Source organism: Macaca fascicularis, chromosome X (genome assembly GCF_037993035.2).
Source record: "Macaca fascicularis isolate 582-1 chromosome X, T2T-MFA8v1.1".
NCBI lineage: Eukaryota > Metazoa > Chordata > Mammalia > Primates > Cercopithecidae > Macaca > Macaca fascicularis.
In genome coordinates, this window is record NC_088395.1 from 41,125,009 (window position 1) to 41,145,301 (window position 20,293).

General features: G+C 37.3%; 1 protein-coding gene across 8 annotated transcripts in view; it reads left to right on the forward strand.

Annotated features, from left to right (window-relative positions):
• Positions 1 to 20,293, forward strand: part of USP9X (ubiquitin specific peptidase 9 X-linked) — a 155,363-nt gene that overhangs the window by 56,522 nt on the left and 78,548 nt on the right. For 5 of the 8 annotated variants that reach the window (XM_005593319.4, XM_005593318.5, XM_005593321.5 and 2 more), the window contains exons 10-14: positions 825 to 977; positions 2,746 to 2,850; positions 6,579 to 6,785; positions 9,145 to 9,281; positions 11,132 to 11,280. In XM_005593319.4, the coding sequence (XP_005593376.1) occupies positions 825 to 977; positions 2,746 to 2,850; positions 6,579 to 6,785; positions 9,145 to 9,281; positions 11,132 to 11,280 (751 nt within the window). The remainder of the gene's footprint in view (positions 1 to 824; positions 978 to 2,745; positions 2,851 to 6,578; positions 6,786 to 9,144; positions 9,282 to 11,131; positions 11,281 to 20,293) is intronic. The other 3 variants (XM_074030310.1, XM_005593320.5, XM_005593322.5) reach the window with 1 other exon arrangement.

Below are 20,293 nucleotides of genomic sequence, written 5' to 3' on the forward strand. Positions count from 1 at the left end.
TTTATATTAAAAATATATGTGTATATATGTAGAATAACATAAAAACAACTATCTGCAACAGATTAGACATTAAAAACTGGCTCTTTATCAGCTGAGACATGTACTTCTCTAGCACATTTTGGGCCTAACTACTTTTTATTCTCAGTAAGCTAAATACTGCAAAATCATATAGTGTGGATTACTCCCTGTTTGTAGCATGAGTTAGCACTTTATTCTATTGCTGTAGATCAAATGAATGCTAGTTGAGCAAGCTAGCACAGTGTTACAGAAAAACAGACTGTGGAAGCATATGACTTGATTCATATTCCAATTCTAGCATCTGTGAGCCTGTTTACATTTTGTAATATAATAATGTATCTCTGACTAGGATTGTTTGGAAAATTAAAGAGAGAATGGATAAGCAGTAATAGTGCCTAGAATGTGATAATTGTTCATAAATGAAAGTGAAAAATAGAATGCCTTTTTACCCAAGGTCAAAACATAATTCTGGGGCAAAATTGGGATAAAGAACCAAAGATCCTAAAATTGGTCCTGTACCCACCCTACCATGGTAATTGTGTACTTAAATAATATTTTTCTGAGTAAATGCTGGAGTGTAGAATCTTTTTAATTTCAGTATTTCTAATTTATGGGAAGATTTCTGTATGTGCAAAATTGTTATAAAATTTCATAATTTTCCATTAAAGCAACACATAAGTATATTTTATCAGTATTATATTTTGTAAATGTGTTTTAAATTTCCTTATATTTAATAATAGTGTAAGCAATTAAGAAAAAATTGTTTTAATTTCTGCTTTCAAACACGTTTTTGAATTAACATTTAGGAATGGATACAGCAGAACAATATCTTATCCATAGTGTTGCGAGATAGTCTTCATCAGCCACAATATGTAGAAAAGTTGGAGAAGATTCTTCGTTTTGTCATCAAAGAAAAAGCTCTGACCTTACAGGACCTTGATAATATCTGGGCAGCACAGGTAAGGAATTTAAAGTGATGGCTATTTAGTTTTTTAAATAAAGATACTAAAAACTGAATAAATACAGTAGTAGCTGTCATGACGTGGATGCAGGCTTGTATTGTTTGACTTTGAGAACATTTAAATGCTTGTTACCTTGCCAGGAATCTTTTTGAAGTAACCAATAATCTTTTAAAAATAAAAATATTCTTTTATCTGTATTTGATAAAGGTTGAGAATTTGTCAGTGGCTTTTTTTTTTCTTTTTCTTTTTCTTTCTCTTTTTCTTTTTTTTCTTTCTTTCTTTTTGGGACGGAGTCTTGCTGTGTTGCCCAGGCTGGAGTGCAGTGGCACGATCTTGGCTCACTGCAAGCTCTGCCTCCCAGATTCACGCCATTCTCCTGCCTCAGCCTCCCAAGTAGCTGGGACTACAGGTGCCTGCCACCACACCCGGTTAATTTTTCGTAATTTTTAGTAGAGGCAGGGTTTCACTGTGTTAGCCAGGCTGGTCTCGATCTCCTGACTTCGTGATCCACCCGCCTCGGTGTCCCAAAGTGCTGAGATTACAGGTGTGAGCCACCGCGCCCGGCTGTCTGTGGTTTTAAATAAAGGTGCAAACAGTAAAATCATAAGGAGTGTCTATTGAAAGAGAGTGAAGACATCTGTAATTGGTTTCTTCATAGATTTAATAGAAAGCAAAAACCTCCAGTGTCTGGAGAATTAAATCACTTGATTATTTATAAAGACCTGTAACAATTATTCCAGAGGATTTATAACTCTTCAGAAGGATTAGTAACCTTTTTAGTTTTTGAGTTGGAGACTGCAACTCCTTCTACTAATGACAGTTTTCTAATCATGGATTTCTTGGGAAGCATTATTGAGTTGTAGATTATAAAGCTTTGTTTTTTTTAGTTGATAAAAACCAAGAAAACAGCTTTTCCTTTGAGTGCTTAAGGTTCCAGTTTTGAAACAATATTGTTAGTGTGCCTTATTTTTCTTTCTTTTTTTTTTTTTTTTTGGTGAGACAGAGTCTGGCTCTGTCGCCCAGGCTGGAGTGCGCTGGCGCAATCTCGGCTCACTGCAAGCTCCGCCTCCCAGGTTCACGCCATTCTCCTGCCTCAGCCTCCTGAGTAGCTAGGACTACAGGCGCCCACCACCACGCCTGGCTAATTTTTTGTATTTTTAGTAGAGACGGGGTTTCACCGTGTTAGCCAGGATGGTCTCGATCTCCTGACCTTGTGATCCACCCGCCTCAGCCTCCCAAAGTGCTGGAATTACAGGCGTGAGCCACCGCGCCTGGCCTAGTGTGCCTTATTTTTCTATTTGCAATATTAAAATTGTCATGTTAAATTAAATAAATTGTATTAAAGGTTTGTATGAACTGCCAAAGTACACATTAGCTATATTTATTATATCATGAAATTAAGTTGCCAGGTTTTAGATGGCAGTTCTAAAGCATTTTATAATGTTAGGTTTTTTTTTTTTTTTTTTTTTTTTTTTTTGGAGACAGAGTTTCGCTCTGTTGCCCAGGCTGGAGTGCAGTGACTTGATAACAGCTCACTACAACCTCCACCTTCTGGGTTCAAGTGATTCTCCTGCCTCAGCCTCCCGAGTAGGTGGGATTATAGGCATTTGTCACCACGCGGGCTGTGTTAGGAATTTTCTTGTGTTACACAGTTAAATGAAGGAGATAAGAGTAGTTTATTAATAGTTGTCAGTAAGCAGTATACACTACTTAATCTGTTACTCAGATTCTATTGTGTTGTGATTTTGTTTTTGTTTTTCAATAGGCAGGGAAACATGAAGCCATTGTGAAGAATGTACATGATCTCCTGGCAAAATTGGCATGGGATTTTTCTCCTGAACAACTTGATCATCTTTTTGATTGTTTTAAGGTAATTGTTAACATAGCAAAATATTACCTTTCTATTTCAAATATAATTGATTAATTAGATCTGTGAATTACTTTTAGCCAATAAATACTTCAATAGAAATCCCATTAAACAGTCTGTGGTGTGAAGGAATTGGCCATTGTTTTCTTTTCCAACGAGAACTTGGTGTTCATTTTCTTAATAGCCCCCATAAGGGAAACTCAGGCTATCACTTTTTACTTCTTTCCCTGGTAGTTTCTATTTTAGATACAGGTTCAAGGAAATTGTAGGACTACAGGGAAGGATGATTGGTTGCAATAAACAGTAAGATGACAGCAAGAGAATACCAATATCTTGGTATTCTGGGGTCATATGTACAAGCAAAATATGAGTTAATCAAAATGTAACTGATAAGGTTGCCCAAGAACTCATCCTACAGTCATATCTGCATTGATGCCATCATGTTGGGTTTTGAGGCCATGTTTTGTAACATCTTTGATTAGTTGCCAGGGTTAGGCTTGTGAAAGCTCAAGTGGTTAGTGAATTTGTGGATTAAGAACATAAAGACTTTTTGGCAGTTTGCACTAAGGGGTGTTCTATTAACAACTGGCATTAGATCATTAGGTCACCAAGGTTTCTTGTTAAAAATAGCAATTATACCGACTAGTGGGAACATAAATTGCTATAGCCACTTTGGGAACTACTTGGTATTTCTGGTAAAGTTTAAGATTCTCATAACTCATCAGTTTGACTTCTGAATATACACTTGAGAAACTCATGCTTATGTACACCAGGGTACGTGTTCAACAACACTTGTAGCAGAATTACTTGTAATAGCGAAAAAACCTGCTATGTAGGATAGATAAAGCATAGAATAGATAAATTATGGAATGTTCATACAGTGTAATATTTCACGGCAATGAAAGAGCAACTCAACCATATGGAGGAGTCTAATAAACAGAAGATTGAAGAAAGGAATAAAGCCACACAGTAATTCATACACCTTGATTACATTAATGTAAAGTTCTGAAATGGGCACAGCTGGTTTCTGGGGCGTTACTTGCCATGTATTATTTTTTACCTGGGTACTAGTTACCCAGGTGTTTACATTGTGTACCGTAATGTTGGTATATGCTTGTACTTTTCTAGATACGTATTTCACAGTAGAAGAAAAAATACCATTTTTACTGGCTTCCATCACAGACATATTAAATCAGATCAGTAGGTACTGAAACCCAAGAGTCTGTATTTTAAGCAAGTTTCACAGACAAGTCTTAGGGTCATTAAAGCTTTGCTTTATGGAAAAATCGCTGCTTTATGGAAAATTTTATTTTGAAGGGAACAAAGTATTGAGTGAATCTTTTGTGTGGTTTTTATATATTTTGTTTCTATGCATGTAAAAGTAAAACTTACTTTTTCCATCCATTGAAATATCTCAAAGGCAGCTGAGGTAATAATAGAATTGGTCATCATGGGCACTGTAAAGATAAAGACTTTTGAAATGATATGTGACCAGTGATGCCTTTGATGAGAGAAGTAAAAAAAGGGGTTGATTGTTATTGTGTCTCCTGTATCCCTCCTCTTCTCAGGATAGTCTAAATACAATAATGGTCTTAATATAATAATAACTCTTCATGTTTTTTCCCCTTTGGCTTAACATATGTTTATTGAGCACTTGTCATTTCGTAACAAGCACTTTTTTCCCAAGGTGTTGGTAAATCTGGCAATTCTTATGGAGTGTTGAAAGTTTCTGCTAAAGATGATTTTGAAAGGAAGCGATGAAGTCTGAGTCACCTTGTGATTCTTTGCAGATTGCAACCAAATGATTCCATCCTTCTGGGTTAGACTTTGCTTTATGTCCTTGGCCTAGTTTTTAAACATTAGTCTAGTTTTTAAACATTTGAGTTCTAAGTAAGTTTCATATCTTTGCCAGCACTTGTTCGTGTCAGAGTTCTGAATTTTTGACAATCTTCTTGGTGTTTGAAATGTTACCTCGTTGTGCTTTTAGTTTTTATATCCCTTGATCAATGATGAGATTGAGTATCTTTTTGTATATTTTTTGAGCTGTTCACTTTTTTTTTTTTTTCTCTTTTGGTGAATGCCTGTTCAAGTCTTTTGTCTATTCCCCCACCCCCAGCCCCATGGCATTATTTGTATTTTTTTGGATTGTAGTTCTTGATATATTTTGAATGCTAATCCTTGTCAGTTCAAGAGTTACAAATAATTTCTCCCAGTTTGGTTATCTTTTTCACTCACTCGATGGTTGCATTGGTTGAACAGATGTTCTTAATTTCTCCTTTCATGTAGTTTGTATCTCTAAAAGATGAGTACATGAAAAAATTCACAATACCATTATCTACCTAAAAAACAATAATTCCTTAATATCATAGTGTTAAAACTTCCAGTTGTCTTAGATCATACGTCTTCATTTTAGAAGTGAGTTTTGATCAGGATCCTGGTGTAGTCCATGTGTATGTCTTTTAAGTCTCTTTAAAACTAGCTTCCTTCTTTTTTACTTTCCCTGCAATTTATTTGTTGAAGAAACTGGATCGTTTGTTGCCTTGGTGTCTGTCAATAGTTTTGATACAGAAGGTTTTGTTTTTTATTTTACTAAAGCATATCTTAAGTGGTGGTGTGCTTTTCCTTGAGGAGGAATACCTAGTTGTCTCTCTCTTTGTTATGTGAGCCAGATGTTTTTAATTGTAATCTGATATTTAAGTCTTATATTCTTAGCCGTTGTCATATTTCTTTTGTTATTTTGTGTAGACTGAAAGGAAATAGAAACGGGCGCTCACATCATCTTTGAAGACGTACCATATTAGTAATTCCATTGAACGGATCTTCTCTCATTAACTTAATCGTTCTTTTTTTTTTTTGAGACAGAATCTCTCTCTGTCACCCAGACTGGAGTGCAGTGGCACGATCCCAGCTCACTGCCTCCTGGATTCAAGCAATTCTCCTGTCTCAGCCTCCCGAGTAGCTGGGATTACAGGCATGCGCCACCACACTCAGCTAATTCTGTATATTTAGTAGAGATGGGGTTTCACCATGTTAGCCAGGCTGATCTTGAACTCCCGACCTCAGGTGATCCGCCCGCCTGTGTCTCCCAAAGTGCTGGGATTATAGGCGTGAGCCACTGCGCCCAGTCAGCTTAATCATTCTTCTACTGTTTGATGTGTTAGGTTCATTTCAGTTTATTTTCTAATAAACATTGATTAGCAACTTAGTCCATTTTCTGCTGCTATAACAACACCACAGACTGGGTAATTTATAAAGAACAATTTTATTTGGCTTATGGTTCCAGAGGTTGGGAAGTACAAGAGGCATGGTGCCAGCTTAATCATGAGTTTTGGAGGGGACATTCAAACCATAGCAGTAACTTTACTCATAAAGCTTTTCCCATGTTGCTTAGCAGCATCCCTGGTCTCTACTCACTAAATGCCATTAGTACCCTGCCCTTCCACAAGCATGATAACCATGTTGTATTACAGTACCATTTTAGAGGTTTTAAAAAAATGTATTTTAGAGTTTTTAATTGGGTGTCTTCTAAATTGAAATAATGTATCATTTATTTTTCATTTTTGGAATTTACCCTGTAAAAAAATGCCAGGCTAACTGTATTTTCAGATCTCACTTGAATAATTCTGTGCTTAGCTACATTTCTTTTGATGAATTTGAATATAGTTAACCTGGTGACAACTTATGAAGTGGTGACTAAATATGTGTTTTCATGTCACTTAATTTTTTTCCAGGCCAGTTGGACAAATGCGAGTAAAAAGCAACGTGAAAAGCTACTTGAGCTGATACGTCGTCTTGCAGAAGATGATAAAGATGGTGTGATGGCACACAAAGTGTTGAACCTTCTGTGGAATCTAGCTCACAGTGATGATGTGCCTGTAGATATCATGGACCTGGCTCTCAGTGCCCACATAAAAATACTAGATTACAGTTGCTCCCAGGTAAGAGTATACTGCTTTGCTCACTTTTTGTCACCTTTCCCCTTCCCCCTTCAGTTAGGATGGCTTAGTTACAGAATAGTTCTATGTTACTCTGACATTGTTAGTTTTTAAATGATCTTCCAGAGTTGAACAAAAAATTCATTAGTCTGCCTTCCTTAGAATGTGTACATCAAGGTTTTGTGACTCATCTGAAAAGCATTTTAGTCTCCTTAGGAGAAAGTATAAACAGAACAGATTATACAGTGGTGGTATTACCAAGTGTATGGTTCTGAAATGCCAGTTTTGAATAGAATTCGAATATTAAAGCTGATTAGGGACTTCAGAGGGAAGAGAAATGAGGTTTTCTTTGCTCATAGGGAAGTTAAGAAAAATTAATAGAATTTCCTAACCATTAAAACATTTAGTGCCTCCACAATGAGCAAATCACACAATTTCCCTACAGTCTAATTTGTAGCATGTGTATTTTTTAATACATGGTAAAGTGAACATTGAGTAATTTCTCACATGTTAATAAAACTATTTGTTACACTGATGGACTGGTATTTAGGTAAGAGCCAAGGAAAGCTCAGGAAGGTGTATTAATGTAGATACTACTCAGATTTTGACTGTGATTATTTGTGACAGTTTGTTAAGTATTCAGCAAATCAAATAGTAATAAAGGCCTTGAGTATAAATTATTTCATTAAATCAAGGGTCCTTCTGAGGAGTCTTGAATCAGAGCAGTACATTTGCTATCAGGGCTTTTAACTGGTAACTTCTCTTTTAAATATCTATTAGTATCAGTGCCTGGCATAGTGATTTACACATTCATTCATGAATAGTTACTGAATTTCACTGAATTTAGTAGACTGTTGCCTTTTTTAACTTCAACTTTCATTTATTGTTTGGGAAAAAATTTTTTAAAGTCATTCTCCAACTGCCACCTTTTCCCTTCTGCTTGCCAACACTGCTGTCAAAGTGTACATTTGATCATAAATATTTTCATGGCCTTAAAAATGTACACACTATTAAACTCAGCAATTCTACTTAGATAAATTTCTTCTCAGAAATAGTGAAAAAGGATACAAAGAGGTACCCACAAGGACATTCATTAGTGTTTATGGACATGAACATGTGGAAGCCTCCTGAATAATTACTTTTTTTTTTTTTTTGAGACGGAGTCTTGTTCTGTTTGTTGCCCAGGCTGGAGAGTACAGTGGTGCAATCTTGGCTCACTGCAACCTCCGCCTCCCAGGTTCAAGCAATTTTCCTGCCTTGGCCTCCCCAGTAGCTGGGATTACGGAGGCGTGCCACCACGCCCAGCTAATTGTTTTGTATTTTTAGTAGAGACTGGGTTTCACCATGTTGGCCAGGCTGGTCTCGAACTCCTGACCTCAAGTGATCCACCCGCCTCGGCCTCCCAAAGTGGTGGGATTATAGGCATGAGCCACAGCTCCCAGCTGTGAATAATTACTAATAGTTTATACAAGGTTGTATTATGGAGCCATTAAAAGGATTAATATCACTTAAGAGTATGATCCTAATTTTGCTACCAAAAAAGGAATATCTGCATTACAAAATAATACCAAACTTGAGGGGTTTCAGGAAAAAAAAAAAAAAAAAACTCCACAAAATTGTTTTCCTTTCCTTGTATGCAAAAGTAAAATAATCCGAGCTTACAAAATTGTTAGTCACACAAACTTGCAGTTTACTATTGACTTTAGGGGAAGAGCTGAAGTAACTTAAGGTTTGAGAAGTAAAATATCATAATCGAAATAATTTTGAGTTTATAACATTCTTAATTTAATTTTTAACAGTTTATATCTGCCTCTCTCCTTTTTCTCTCCTTGTATGTATGTTTCTTTATTTTGATTTTGGTGATTATTTTTAAATGTAGTTGTCATTGTATTTATTTTCTTAGTCAAATATACATTTTCAGTGTTCTTCACTCTACTAAAAGATGGCCCATTTAGAGTTAGAGTAACAGTCAGGGTCTTGTTATGTATTAATTCTGGATTTTATGATATGGTAGAATCTCTTAAAATACTGGCTAAATACCTACCCTCTGGCAAACTTGGAAAATCAAACTTTCTGTCAGTGTGACTAATACTTAGGATCTGCAGTGTGTGCAGATCAATTTCAGTCCATATAATACAAAGCTTTTATAACAGTGCTGGGCTTTTTGGAGTTTTGGTAGTAAATGTGAAATAAAAACAAACTTAAAGCTTTTATTATTTAAACTCTTTACTGTAATTACAACATGATGCTTGTGTTGCTAATCTTAAAAGAAAAGCTTTTATTTTACAATTCTCAAAATAATTTGAAAATAAAATTCTCCTGAGTATTGATCTGTTTAAAACATTGAAATCATTTGTTTAAGGACCGTGATACACAAAAGATCCAATGGATAGATCGCTTTATAGAAGAACTTCGCACAAATGACAAATGGGTTATTCCCGCCCTGAAACAGATTAGAGAAATTTGTAGTTTGTTTGGTGAAGCGCCTCAAAATTTGAGGTAAGACTTTTTAACATAGAAAATTTCAATATTTAAATTTATGTACTTTATTGAAAAGAAACAGCATATCGGCTGGCAAATGCAAATTTTTCAATTAGTGGAGTGAGAAGAGGCTATATAAGAAGTGTTTGAAACAAAAGAATCCTTTATTATATCTATCTCCTTTGTTTTATTAATGAGGAAGTAAGCCACAGTTAAGTGATAAATATCAGAATCAAGATAATATTGCTTTTGGGTTCTTGGTTCAGAATTATTATTATATACATACCATATTTCCAGCAAGTATGCCAAGAAGTTTCATGGCATGTCTTTAAAGTTGGATTAGACCACAAGGACATTTAAATTGATGACAAGATACAGTTTCATAATTTTTAAACATTTGTTTTAGCTAAATTTCTTTTTAATAGCTGTCTTTATACTATCTTAGGTGTCAAATTCTGGTTACTGAAATAGTTTGTCCTATTTTCTGGTAATAGAGTTGGAACTGATAACATGAAAAGGAAAAATAATGTGAAGAGAAAGAGAGCAGGGTGCAATAGAAGGAATATTCACAGTGGAGTCAGGATTTCTGGGTGTGAATCTTGGGTCAAACCAGTAATTTAATCTTGTAAAAATTCTGTAAAGAATCATGTTTGGCCTAGTGTGGTGGCCCACCCCTATAATCCTAGAACTTTGGGAGGCCGAGGAGGGTGGATCACCTGAGGCCAGGAGTTTGAGACCAGCCTGGCCAACATGGCGAAACCCTGTCTTTACTAAAAATACAGAAATAAGCCAGGCGTGGTGGCATGCGCCTATGGTCCCAGCTACTCGGGAGGCTGAGGCACTAGAATCGCTTGAGCCTGGGAGGCAGAGGTTGCAGTGAACTGAGATTGCACCACTGCATTCCAGCTTGAGCAACAGAGTGAGACTGTCTCAAAAAAAACAAACAAACAAACAAAAAAACATGTTTTGTTTATATGTAAGATTAAATGAGTGCCAGGATCCTTTACAGCTCTACATTACTATGATTATAGCTCAGACAGAAAGAGAAAAGGTCATGTATATGTCTTTATTTAAACAGTTGAACTTTGTCTCACTTTTTTCCCTAAGGCTAGAAAAAAATATCAAATTGGAAAAGCTATGCAGATATAAACATTGTAAGAAATTGAGACATATATCTCATTAACAATAATATTTATTTGAGGGCGTATTTTGAGTATGTTTGGCCCATCGTACATAAGACTTTCGGCCTTTCTCAAATGAATGCATTTGGCTTTCGAAGTAGACACAGTAGTTTACATAGTCTTCCAAGAATAGTGGCCTCGTCTCCCCTAAAATAGTAGTAATGGATGTGAAAGTTGATTGGTTTCAGCAAAGGTAGCAAAACAGATTAGGTTTCAATGAAGATAGCAAAACAGATTAGTCTTTGTGGTGACACCTGTGGGCAAACTTGGCTACAGAGTGTCCCAGGATGTTTTCTTAAATAGCTAATAATTAATAAAATTCTTCCTTACAACTGTAGCATAATTTTTGTGATGCTAGTCTTGCAAAAAATGTTTCTATTTTATAATTTTGTTAATAATTAAGTAACACAAGCACGTTGGTACTATTATAGGATAGAAAATAGTCATTGAGGTATACTCCCATTTGGTGAAGTTGGTGAATACTGATGGATGCTTTTTGTGTAAAATAAGAATAATGTAATAAATGTCTTATTTTTTGAAGAGTTTAAGTTAGTTGTGATATTTTCATTAAAAAAAGTAAATGTACAAAAGTATAATTTTTAAATTATTAAATCAGTAGCTAAGAATTTAGATAGTACGAACTCTTCTGATTACAACAGAGTTTAATTGCCTAATTATATTGTTAAGTTCTTCTCGTTTCAGTCAAACTCAGCGAAGTCCCCATGTGTTTTATCGCCATGACTTAATCAATCAACTTCAACACAATCATGCCCTAGTTACTTTGGTAGCAGAAAACCTTGCAACTTACATGGAAAGCATGAGACTATATGCTAGAGGTATGTATTGTAAGCTAAAATAAACTATGGGAAATAGCAGTGACCTTTTTTTGCATTAATTACCTTAGAAATATAAATCATGTTCCTTTATGGGTTTAAGATCCACTATTACTCCCAACTGTTAGACATCCTAAACTCCAGGCCAGCAGTTTAAGGGTCTTTACTAAGTGCTTGCCTTCCCCCATTCTCTTTGTTAAATAGATTTTTCTTCCCTGCCTTGGGAGCTCTGCCTGCCTTTATTACAATTGATTGCTACCTTCTTAGGAATGTACTTGACTCATTTGCAACCTTTATTTCCTTTACCACCACCTTTAGCTTTTTAAAAGGAAACTTGTTTTGTCTATGTCTGTTCTTACATTATAGTTCTTTTATAATCCCAAGCTTATGTTTTGTAAGTGCTTCGAGACTCCATGAATTTAAAAAACATAAGAGTAGAGATGGGAGGCTGGCTATAAGAATCTAGATGTTTACATTGGCATTCAAAGTGTGAAATTGTTTGAACATGTTTAGGATAGTTTCCTGTGATTTCAACAGATCCTGATTATAAGTGCCTGCCATATGTGGAGCCTTGTGTCAATGCTCTTTTGCCCTCTGACAGTTATGTCAGTCTGTGTGTGCAAGAGTAGGGATGGCTTCTCAGTATATACTATTCCTCCTGTCTTATGACAAATTCATGCCCCTTTCCCCATTGATACTTTGTAGTTTCAAGTTTGTTTCCAGAGCAGTATATAAGAAGAAAATACTGTATTACCAATGTTAGTGATAGAGTTAAACATACTGATTACTCAACTTACCATTCATTTAACATGTTATGTAGGATTTGCAGAAGCCCATAGTGTGTGTATGTTAAAAATGAGAATATTTATAATACTCAATATTTGGGGAGTAGGCTTTTGACATTATTGAATAAAATCCCCTGGTGCTTATGAATTACCAGATTTTTGCTTAATACTTACATACATTTCCCAATGAAATTCAGATAAACATAAAAATTAAGCAACTCTTCTGATACTTCTGGTAATAGTGTTGACTCTTTGTTCTTCCATTTATCCCCTCGGGGCCAATAGATTATAGAGCTAGACAAGCAATCTAAGTGTTAGGCAGCTGATGAGCAACAGACAGTGATCTGAGCATTTCAGTCCTAAGTTCTTTCTAAGCAGTATAATAGAACGATCAAGGCAGTACAGCCATGTGATTTATGTTCTATACCAAAGGTACTCAAAATCATTGAGATAAAAAAGAGGTTTATGTGTAGTAGGGTTTAGTATATTATGATTATAATCTCTTCCTGGTGGTACAAAGCCCTCATGATTGCCAAGGAGGGCCTTCCCCCAGAGTAGAGCCATATAATCCATATGTGCTTTAATGCTGATTTTTATTTACTTCATTTGCATGTGGTGGTTAATTTCATTGTCAGAGGTCAGGAACCCTACTGTCTTACTAGGGTTTTTTCTGCTACATTGTAGTACAATTCTACTTGAGTTACTGCCTCATCTCAACTTCGTTGTCACGATTACATTCTTCAGTTTTTCCTCCTTATGTTGTCTGTATATCTACAGACTGAGAGATGTGAGTCTGCATAGTCAGGTTGCCTAGGTCTGAAACATGACCCAAACATATTAGCTGTATGACTGTGGGCAGGTTATTCATGCTAGAATAATGTCTGGCACATAGTAAATTCCCCTCTGAATTTTAACATCATACCTTTTCTTTCTCCTAACCTTGGTACCTTTTCTTCTTCCAATTTATTACACTACTCTTGATTAATACTGATGAGTCTGGAGATACTTAAATATGGGGGTGGGGGAAAATAATTTTTAAAACTAGTAAAATTCTTCTATTAAACTTTTTACAACGTTAAATCACTTCTGTGGTAACATCATCCAGTAACATTTCTAAATTTGCAATTCTAAAGTAAATTATGGTTTTTGCCTCTATAATAAAAGTGATAGATGAATCCCATTAGGTATGAGGCATTAGGTTACTTGGCATGATAACATCAGGCTTCCACAGTTCACTGATATTCTCAATTTCTGATAACCATTTTACCAATGGTTTGTCCTGCCTGTCTTTTATGTTCACTAGCATCTTTAGCTTTGTGGGGAAAAACATTTCCTCAGTAAGCATGATTAGCTGATTTTACCCCCTATAAACATTATTTAGATAAAAGAATGAACTTAGTAAAATTCTCTACAGTATTTACTCAGGTTGTCACTACAAGTGCTTTCATACACTGGTGCTTACTTAAATTATTCTTTAAAAGTTTTTCATATGCATACAATAAAGTATAAATCACCTTTTAGTTTTCACTTAAGTTTTAACTCATTGGTAGAATAGTCATTCTACTGACTTCAGTACTTACTGAAAGTTTAATTTACCATTTTTTCTTATTTCTGGATACAGTTGGATGACCCAACTTCACTGTAGGTCAGATTTTTGCACTCTGTTTACTTAGGACTGCCACCTTCTGTTACTTCTTCCCAGTCTTTTCCATCCAACAGTAACAGTTTTTAGGAACATTTTCCACACAAAAGGATTTCTTTATGAGTGTCATTCACCAGCAGTGCTATGTTAGGATGCAGATCCTGTGCTAGATTTTCTCACTTCTGACTCATTCGTACACATGAACCATGAAATACTGTTAAGTCTGTGTGGCTTCTGTGTGGTTTAAAAATAATTAAATATTATCCATTTTGTGAACAATTTATACCTTCCTGGAGAAACGACTGTTTTCAGGCCTGGAACAGGGAAAGTACAACATGATCCTTGACCATCCTATTCCAGAAAGTAAAGTGTTCAACTTTTCTTACATGTTGACATGTCAGAAGGACACAGGAGTTGGCTTTCACTGGCCATAATTAGGTCAAAATTAGTAATGAAAATATGAAAATACTCATGTAAACAAAAATGCCGACTAACAAATGTAGAGTATATGATGAAAATAAACCCAAGGGGGTGAGGATTTTCATATCTGGAATGGCAGAGTAAAATGTTCAGCAGGCCTTAACGAAACAGCCATTTAACTGGAGATAAATATTAAAAATAGTCATTTAGAGTACCTGAAAATTGTCCTAAGGGAGTATAGCAAATGGGAAAACACTCAAGAAAATCTGTTAAATCTGCAAAACAGTAAGAGTCTGTAGCATTTGAGCCACAACTTGTTCTGTTCTCCCATGTTCAGATCCAGCTTTCTTGTGTGGAAACTCTACTCCAGGCAGGTATGACTAAGAAGCAGGGGCTCCCTCTCCCCACGGCTGCCAGTCTAGGGGCTATAGTTTGACCACATGAGGTGCAGGCTACTGGCATTTCTGATCCTTTTCAGCCCTATGTGACAGAAGCTCTGTTCCAGGCAGTCATGTCCAAGAAAACTGAGACTCTTTTACCTCACTCAGTGCCTACTTGTAGGATAAATGCTTTACTTAAGGCATGACAGACTGAGAATACTGGGGCTCTGATTATCCCCAACCTAGCTTGCTCACAGGGTGGAAATTGTATGTCAGGGAGTGCAATCTGAGAAAATCATAGTTTGATCCCACACCCCCAACACCAGCACCTGCTCTTAAAGCAGGGATATCATTTTGGGAGAAGCTAGCTGCTGTCCTCCCTCTATCTCCTGAACAGTAGCATAGATGTTCTGTCCAGATGGAGAGATAAGGTGTGAGGATGCTGTGCTCAGCAGTTGTGCTTGAAGAGACCATCTTTCTTTGGACCAGACCATACCGTGCATGCCTAAGGGTATTATCACAAATGGAGATTTGGGTGATGAAGAATTAGGAAAGTGCTTGTGGCTCCCTTGTACTGGTATCAGCAAGTCACAGGATGAGCAACCAGAAGTTTAACAGAAAGATCTAGATAAAGAGATAGCCAAGACAAGCCCTCTTGTGATCACAGTCAACCCTGGGGGTCAGGAATGATACGTGTATGCATTAGGCTGCACCTAAGCAGAAACCATCAGAACTGGACACAGGACAAATTGAAAACATTCCCCAAGCTTCATGTCGATCCATCACCAAAGGGTGAAAGCCTCACCGGTACAGTGGACTTAAATACAGCTCTGACCAAACAGAGCACTGGGTGAATAATAAGCTACCCTGACTCAGGGGCAACTCTTTAGGAAGCCAGATGTGAAAATTACATGTATCTCTGGCAGTCTGGAAGACTGTGTATATATCATTGCATCCTTAAAGTAAGACTGCATCCTTAGCTGGAGTGATTGAGAAGGGAACATGGAAGCTACTCGTCTCCGAATGAACATAGGACAAAAACATAAACTTTTTGAGTGGTGTGATAGCAGCCTCCAAGCCACGCAGGCATCCAGTGGTAAAGGGTAAAAATCTACTAGTCAAGGAGGCTTAAGCACAGGGTTTGGCCAGTAAAGGGCTTATACTGACCCAGGGACAACTCCTAGGTAGGCAGGCTAAAGGATTAAAAGGAGGAGGAAAACATCTGGACAGAGCTGTCGGAAGCTGTGCACTGTGAGGGAAATAGACTATAGTCTGTTTCCCATAGTCATAGCCCAGTCACTAAACAAGCAAGCAAATGGGTGGGGGAAGGGAGATCAGTATTCAGGTTGTTATTGTATATCTAACATATCCAGATTTTGATGACAAAAATTGAGGCATGCAAACAAATGGGAAGATGTGACCTGTAGACTGACACAGAGACTGCCTTTGAAGGAGGCCACATGGAGGGCTTTATAGACACACTTGACAGGAAAGACTTGAATTACAAATATGCCCTAGAACTGAAGAAAACTATGTCTAAAGAATTTTTTAAAGTATTAATGACAATGTCTAAATTAGAGGATAGTAAAGAGAAATTATTTTTTATTTTAAAAATCATGTAGAAATTTTGTACTTGAAAAGTGTAATAACCAAAATGAAATATTCATAAGGGGGGCTAAACAATAGATTTGAGCTGGCAGAAGAATTAATCAGTGAACTTGAAGATAGATTAGTAGAAATTATGCAATCTGAAGAACAGGAAAAGTGAACAGAATCTCACGGAAATATTGTGTACCATGAAGGGGGACCAATATTAATTGTAATGGGAATACCAGATGAATGAGAGTGACAGAAAGAGACATAGTCACTGAAAGCATCCCAAATTTGATGAAAGACAAGAAGCTTAAAGAATTGCAAATACGGTAAATGCAGAGAGCCCCAGACTGAGACACATTGTAGTCAGAACAATTGGAAGGTAGTAAGAGAAAAATGAGTCTTTCTGCACAAGGAAACCCCAATAAAAATTAACAGCTAACTTCTCATCAGAAACATTGAGGCCAGAAGGCAATAGGACAACATACTCAAAGTGCTGGGGTTGGGGGACAGACCTGACAACCAAGAATTTTACGTTCAGCAGCACAATCTTTAAAATCTGAAGGCAAGCTAAAGATATTCCCAGATAAACAAAGACTGAGAGAATTTGTTGCTCTAAGACTTGGCTTACAAGACATCCTAAAGGAAGTAACTAGGCCCAAAACAAGTGACATCAGGCAGAGTGTTCCAAATTTGCAGGAAAAAAAATACTTGAATACTATAAACCAGCGGTCCCCAACCTTTTTGGCACTAGGTACTGGTTTTGTGGAAGACAATTTTTCCACGGACTAGGGGGGTGGGGGTGGGTTTACCTCCTGCTATGCGGCCCCGTTTCTAACAGGCTACAGACCTGACAGACATCTATGGAATACTCCAACAATAGTGAAACTACTAAAACCATATATCATCTTAATAGATGCAGAAAAAGCATTTGTCCAATCCAACCTCCTTTCAATATAAAAAGGCTCAAACTAGGAATAGAAGGAAACTTCCTCTACCTGATCAAGAGTATCCCAAAAAACCCATAGCTAACATCATACTAATTAATGGTAAAAGACTGGTTGCTTTCCCCTTAGGAACAAGAATGAGACAAAAGATGTCCACTCCAATCACTTCTATTTAACATTCTGCTTGAGGAGTTAGCCAGGGTAACTAGGCGAGAAAAAGAAGTAGACAACCCAATTAAGAAATGGATGCAAAGGATCTGAATAGAAATTTCTGCAAAGGGCCGGGCGCGGTGGCTCAAGCCTGTAATCCCAGCACTTTGGGAGGCCGAGATGGGTGGATCACGAGGTCAGGAGATCGAGACCATCCTGGATAACACGGTGAAACCCCGTCTCTACTAAGAAATACAAAAAACTAGCCAGGCGAGGTGGCGGGCGCCTGTAGTCCCAGCTACTCGGGAGGCTGAGGCCGGAGAATGGCGTGAACCTGGGAGGCGGAGCTTGCAGTGAGCTGAGATCCGGCCACTGCACTCCAGCCTGGGCTACAGAGCGAGACTCCGTCTCAAAAAAAAAAAAAAAAGAAATTTCTGCAAAGAAGGTATACAAATGACCAATGAGCACTTGTAAAAGATACTTAGTATTATTAGTTATTAGGGGAATGAAAATCAGAACCACAGTGAGATAATGCTACTTCATACCTACTAGGGTGACAAAAAACAACAGTAAATGTTGATGAGGCTATGGAGAAATTGGAGCGTTCGTATAGTCCTTGTGGGATTGTAGAGTGGCACAGCCACCTTGCAAAATGTTAATCGTAGAATTTACCATATTACTCATTCCCAGTTACATACCCAAGTGAAATGTATACATAAATCTGTACAACATGAATGAACTTTGAAAACATTATGCTAAGTGGGAAAAAGTCCATCAGAAAATACCACATATTGCATAAGTTTTTTGTTTTTTGAGGTGAAGTCTCGCTGTGTCGCCCAGGCTGGAGTGCAGTGGCACCAACTCGGCTCACTGCAACCTCCGCCTCCTGAATTCAAGTGATTCTCATGCCTTAATCTCCTGAGTACGTGGGATTACAGACACATGCCACCATGCCCGGCTAATTTTTTTTTTTTTTTTTTAAGTAGAAACAGGGTTTTGCCATGTTGGCCAGGCTGGTCTCAAACTCCTGACCTCAGATGATCAGCCCACCTCAGCCTCACAAAGTGCTGGGATTACAGGCATGAGCCACTGTGCTCAGCCATGATTCCATTTTTATATGAAATGCCTCAGACTTAAGCCGCAAGAACAAGGGGAGGGGGTGATTTGTACAGGGTTTCTTCTTGGGGTGAGAAAAGTGTTGTAGACTTAGATTGTGATGGTAGTTATACAACTCTACTAAAAAAATTGAATTGTATTTAAATGGATGGATTTTATGGTACTTTATGACTCAAGATTTTTTTTAAATGAACTTTTAATATAAGTTCTAAAATGGACCCTAGAAAACTTGCTGTTTATGATGACAAGAACCAATTTATGTTAGTCTCAGCCATGATTCACCACCTCTTCCTACCTATTTTCATAGACACCTGTGTAATTTAGTCTCATCTAATTCTTCCTGCTGTTTTCAGTGGGATACTTGCCACCTAGACAATATGAGTCAAAAATGGATTATCCTCCTCATTTGACTGCTAGCTAACAAGTCCAGGTATTTGTTTTGAACTGAATATTTACTACAAAACTACCAGTTATGTATGTATGTATGTATATGTGTGTGTGTGTGTGTGTGTGTGTGTGTGTGTGTGTATATATATATATATATGTCTTGACAGCTTGGAAGCTTCTCTTGAGTAAGAGGGCCTCTTCATTCCTATTTAGCATAAAGGCATCTTATTTCTTGACTTTTACTGATTAGCTATCAGTTGAATGCTTCCAAAGTTCTACTCTTTGTGCAGAGTCCCAGTTCTTCATAAGTAAAGTGTTAGCACCTAAACGAAAAAAGGAAGGTGGGTTGTTTGCTAAAACTAGTGGATAAAAGTTTAACAAAATAGTTACATAGTCTCAAAGTCTCTCTCCACAAATTACTTATTAATTACAAAGAGAAAAGTAGTACCTTTACAGCAGAGAAACCTGCCTCCCTTCTGTGTTACTGGCCACAATGCTTAGACTGATCTAATTATGAGGAAGTGGCGTGGAAGCCCAAATTGAGTGACATTTCAACAAAATTGGCTTCCAGTTTTCAAAAAGGTCAGAGAACACAAAGGATGATTAATTCTGCAGATTAAAAAATAAAAAGTCATGAGAACCAAATACAATCTTGGACTTTGTAGAAAAGATGTAAAAGGACATTATTGGGAAAATTGATGAAACTCGAATATGGACCATGAATTAAATCAGTGCTTCTCCGAGGGGGTGGAGGTGGCTATTTGACAATGTCTGGAGCTGTCTTAAACTGGGGTTGAGGGGTGAGTAGAAGCCTAGAATGTTACTAAGTAACCTATAGTATAGTCCTAGACAGAACAGTCCTACACAATGAAGATTACCTGGCCAAACGTCAATAATGGAAACCCTGGGTTAGATGATAATAGTATTTTACTAGTGTAGTTTTCTTGTTATTTGGAAATACTCATTGACGTATTTAAGGGTAAAAAGACATGTCCAACTCTCAAATAGTTTAGAAAGATTATGCACACACATGTATGTGTGTATTTTTTATATGTGTGGCAACTAATGAAGCAAATGGAGGAAGATGTCAACAGTTGGTGAATACAGGTAAAGAGTATGAGAATTCTTGCTTTTTCTTGTTGTTTTTTTGCGACGGAGTCTCGTTCTGTCACCCAGGCTGGAGTGCAATGGCACAATCTCGGCTCACTGCAACCTCCGCCTCCCAAGTTCAAGCAATTCTCCTGTCTCAGCCCCCGGAGCAGCTGGGATTACAGGCGCCTGCCACCATGCCCGACTAATTTTTTTATTTTTAGTAGAGATGGGGTTTCACCATGTTGGCCAAGCTGGTCTTGAACTCCTGACCTCAGGTAATCTGCCCACCTTGCCATCCCAAAGTGCTAGGATTACAGGTGTGAGCCACGATGCCTCGCTTTTTTAAGAGACAAGGTCTTGATATTGCCCGGGCTGGAGTACAGTGGTGCAATCATAGCTCACTGCAGCCTCGAACTCTTGGGCTCAAACCATCCTCTCACTTCAGCCACCACACCTGGCTAATTTTTTTTTTTTTTTTTTTTTGAGACTGGATCTTGCTGTGTT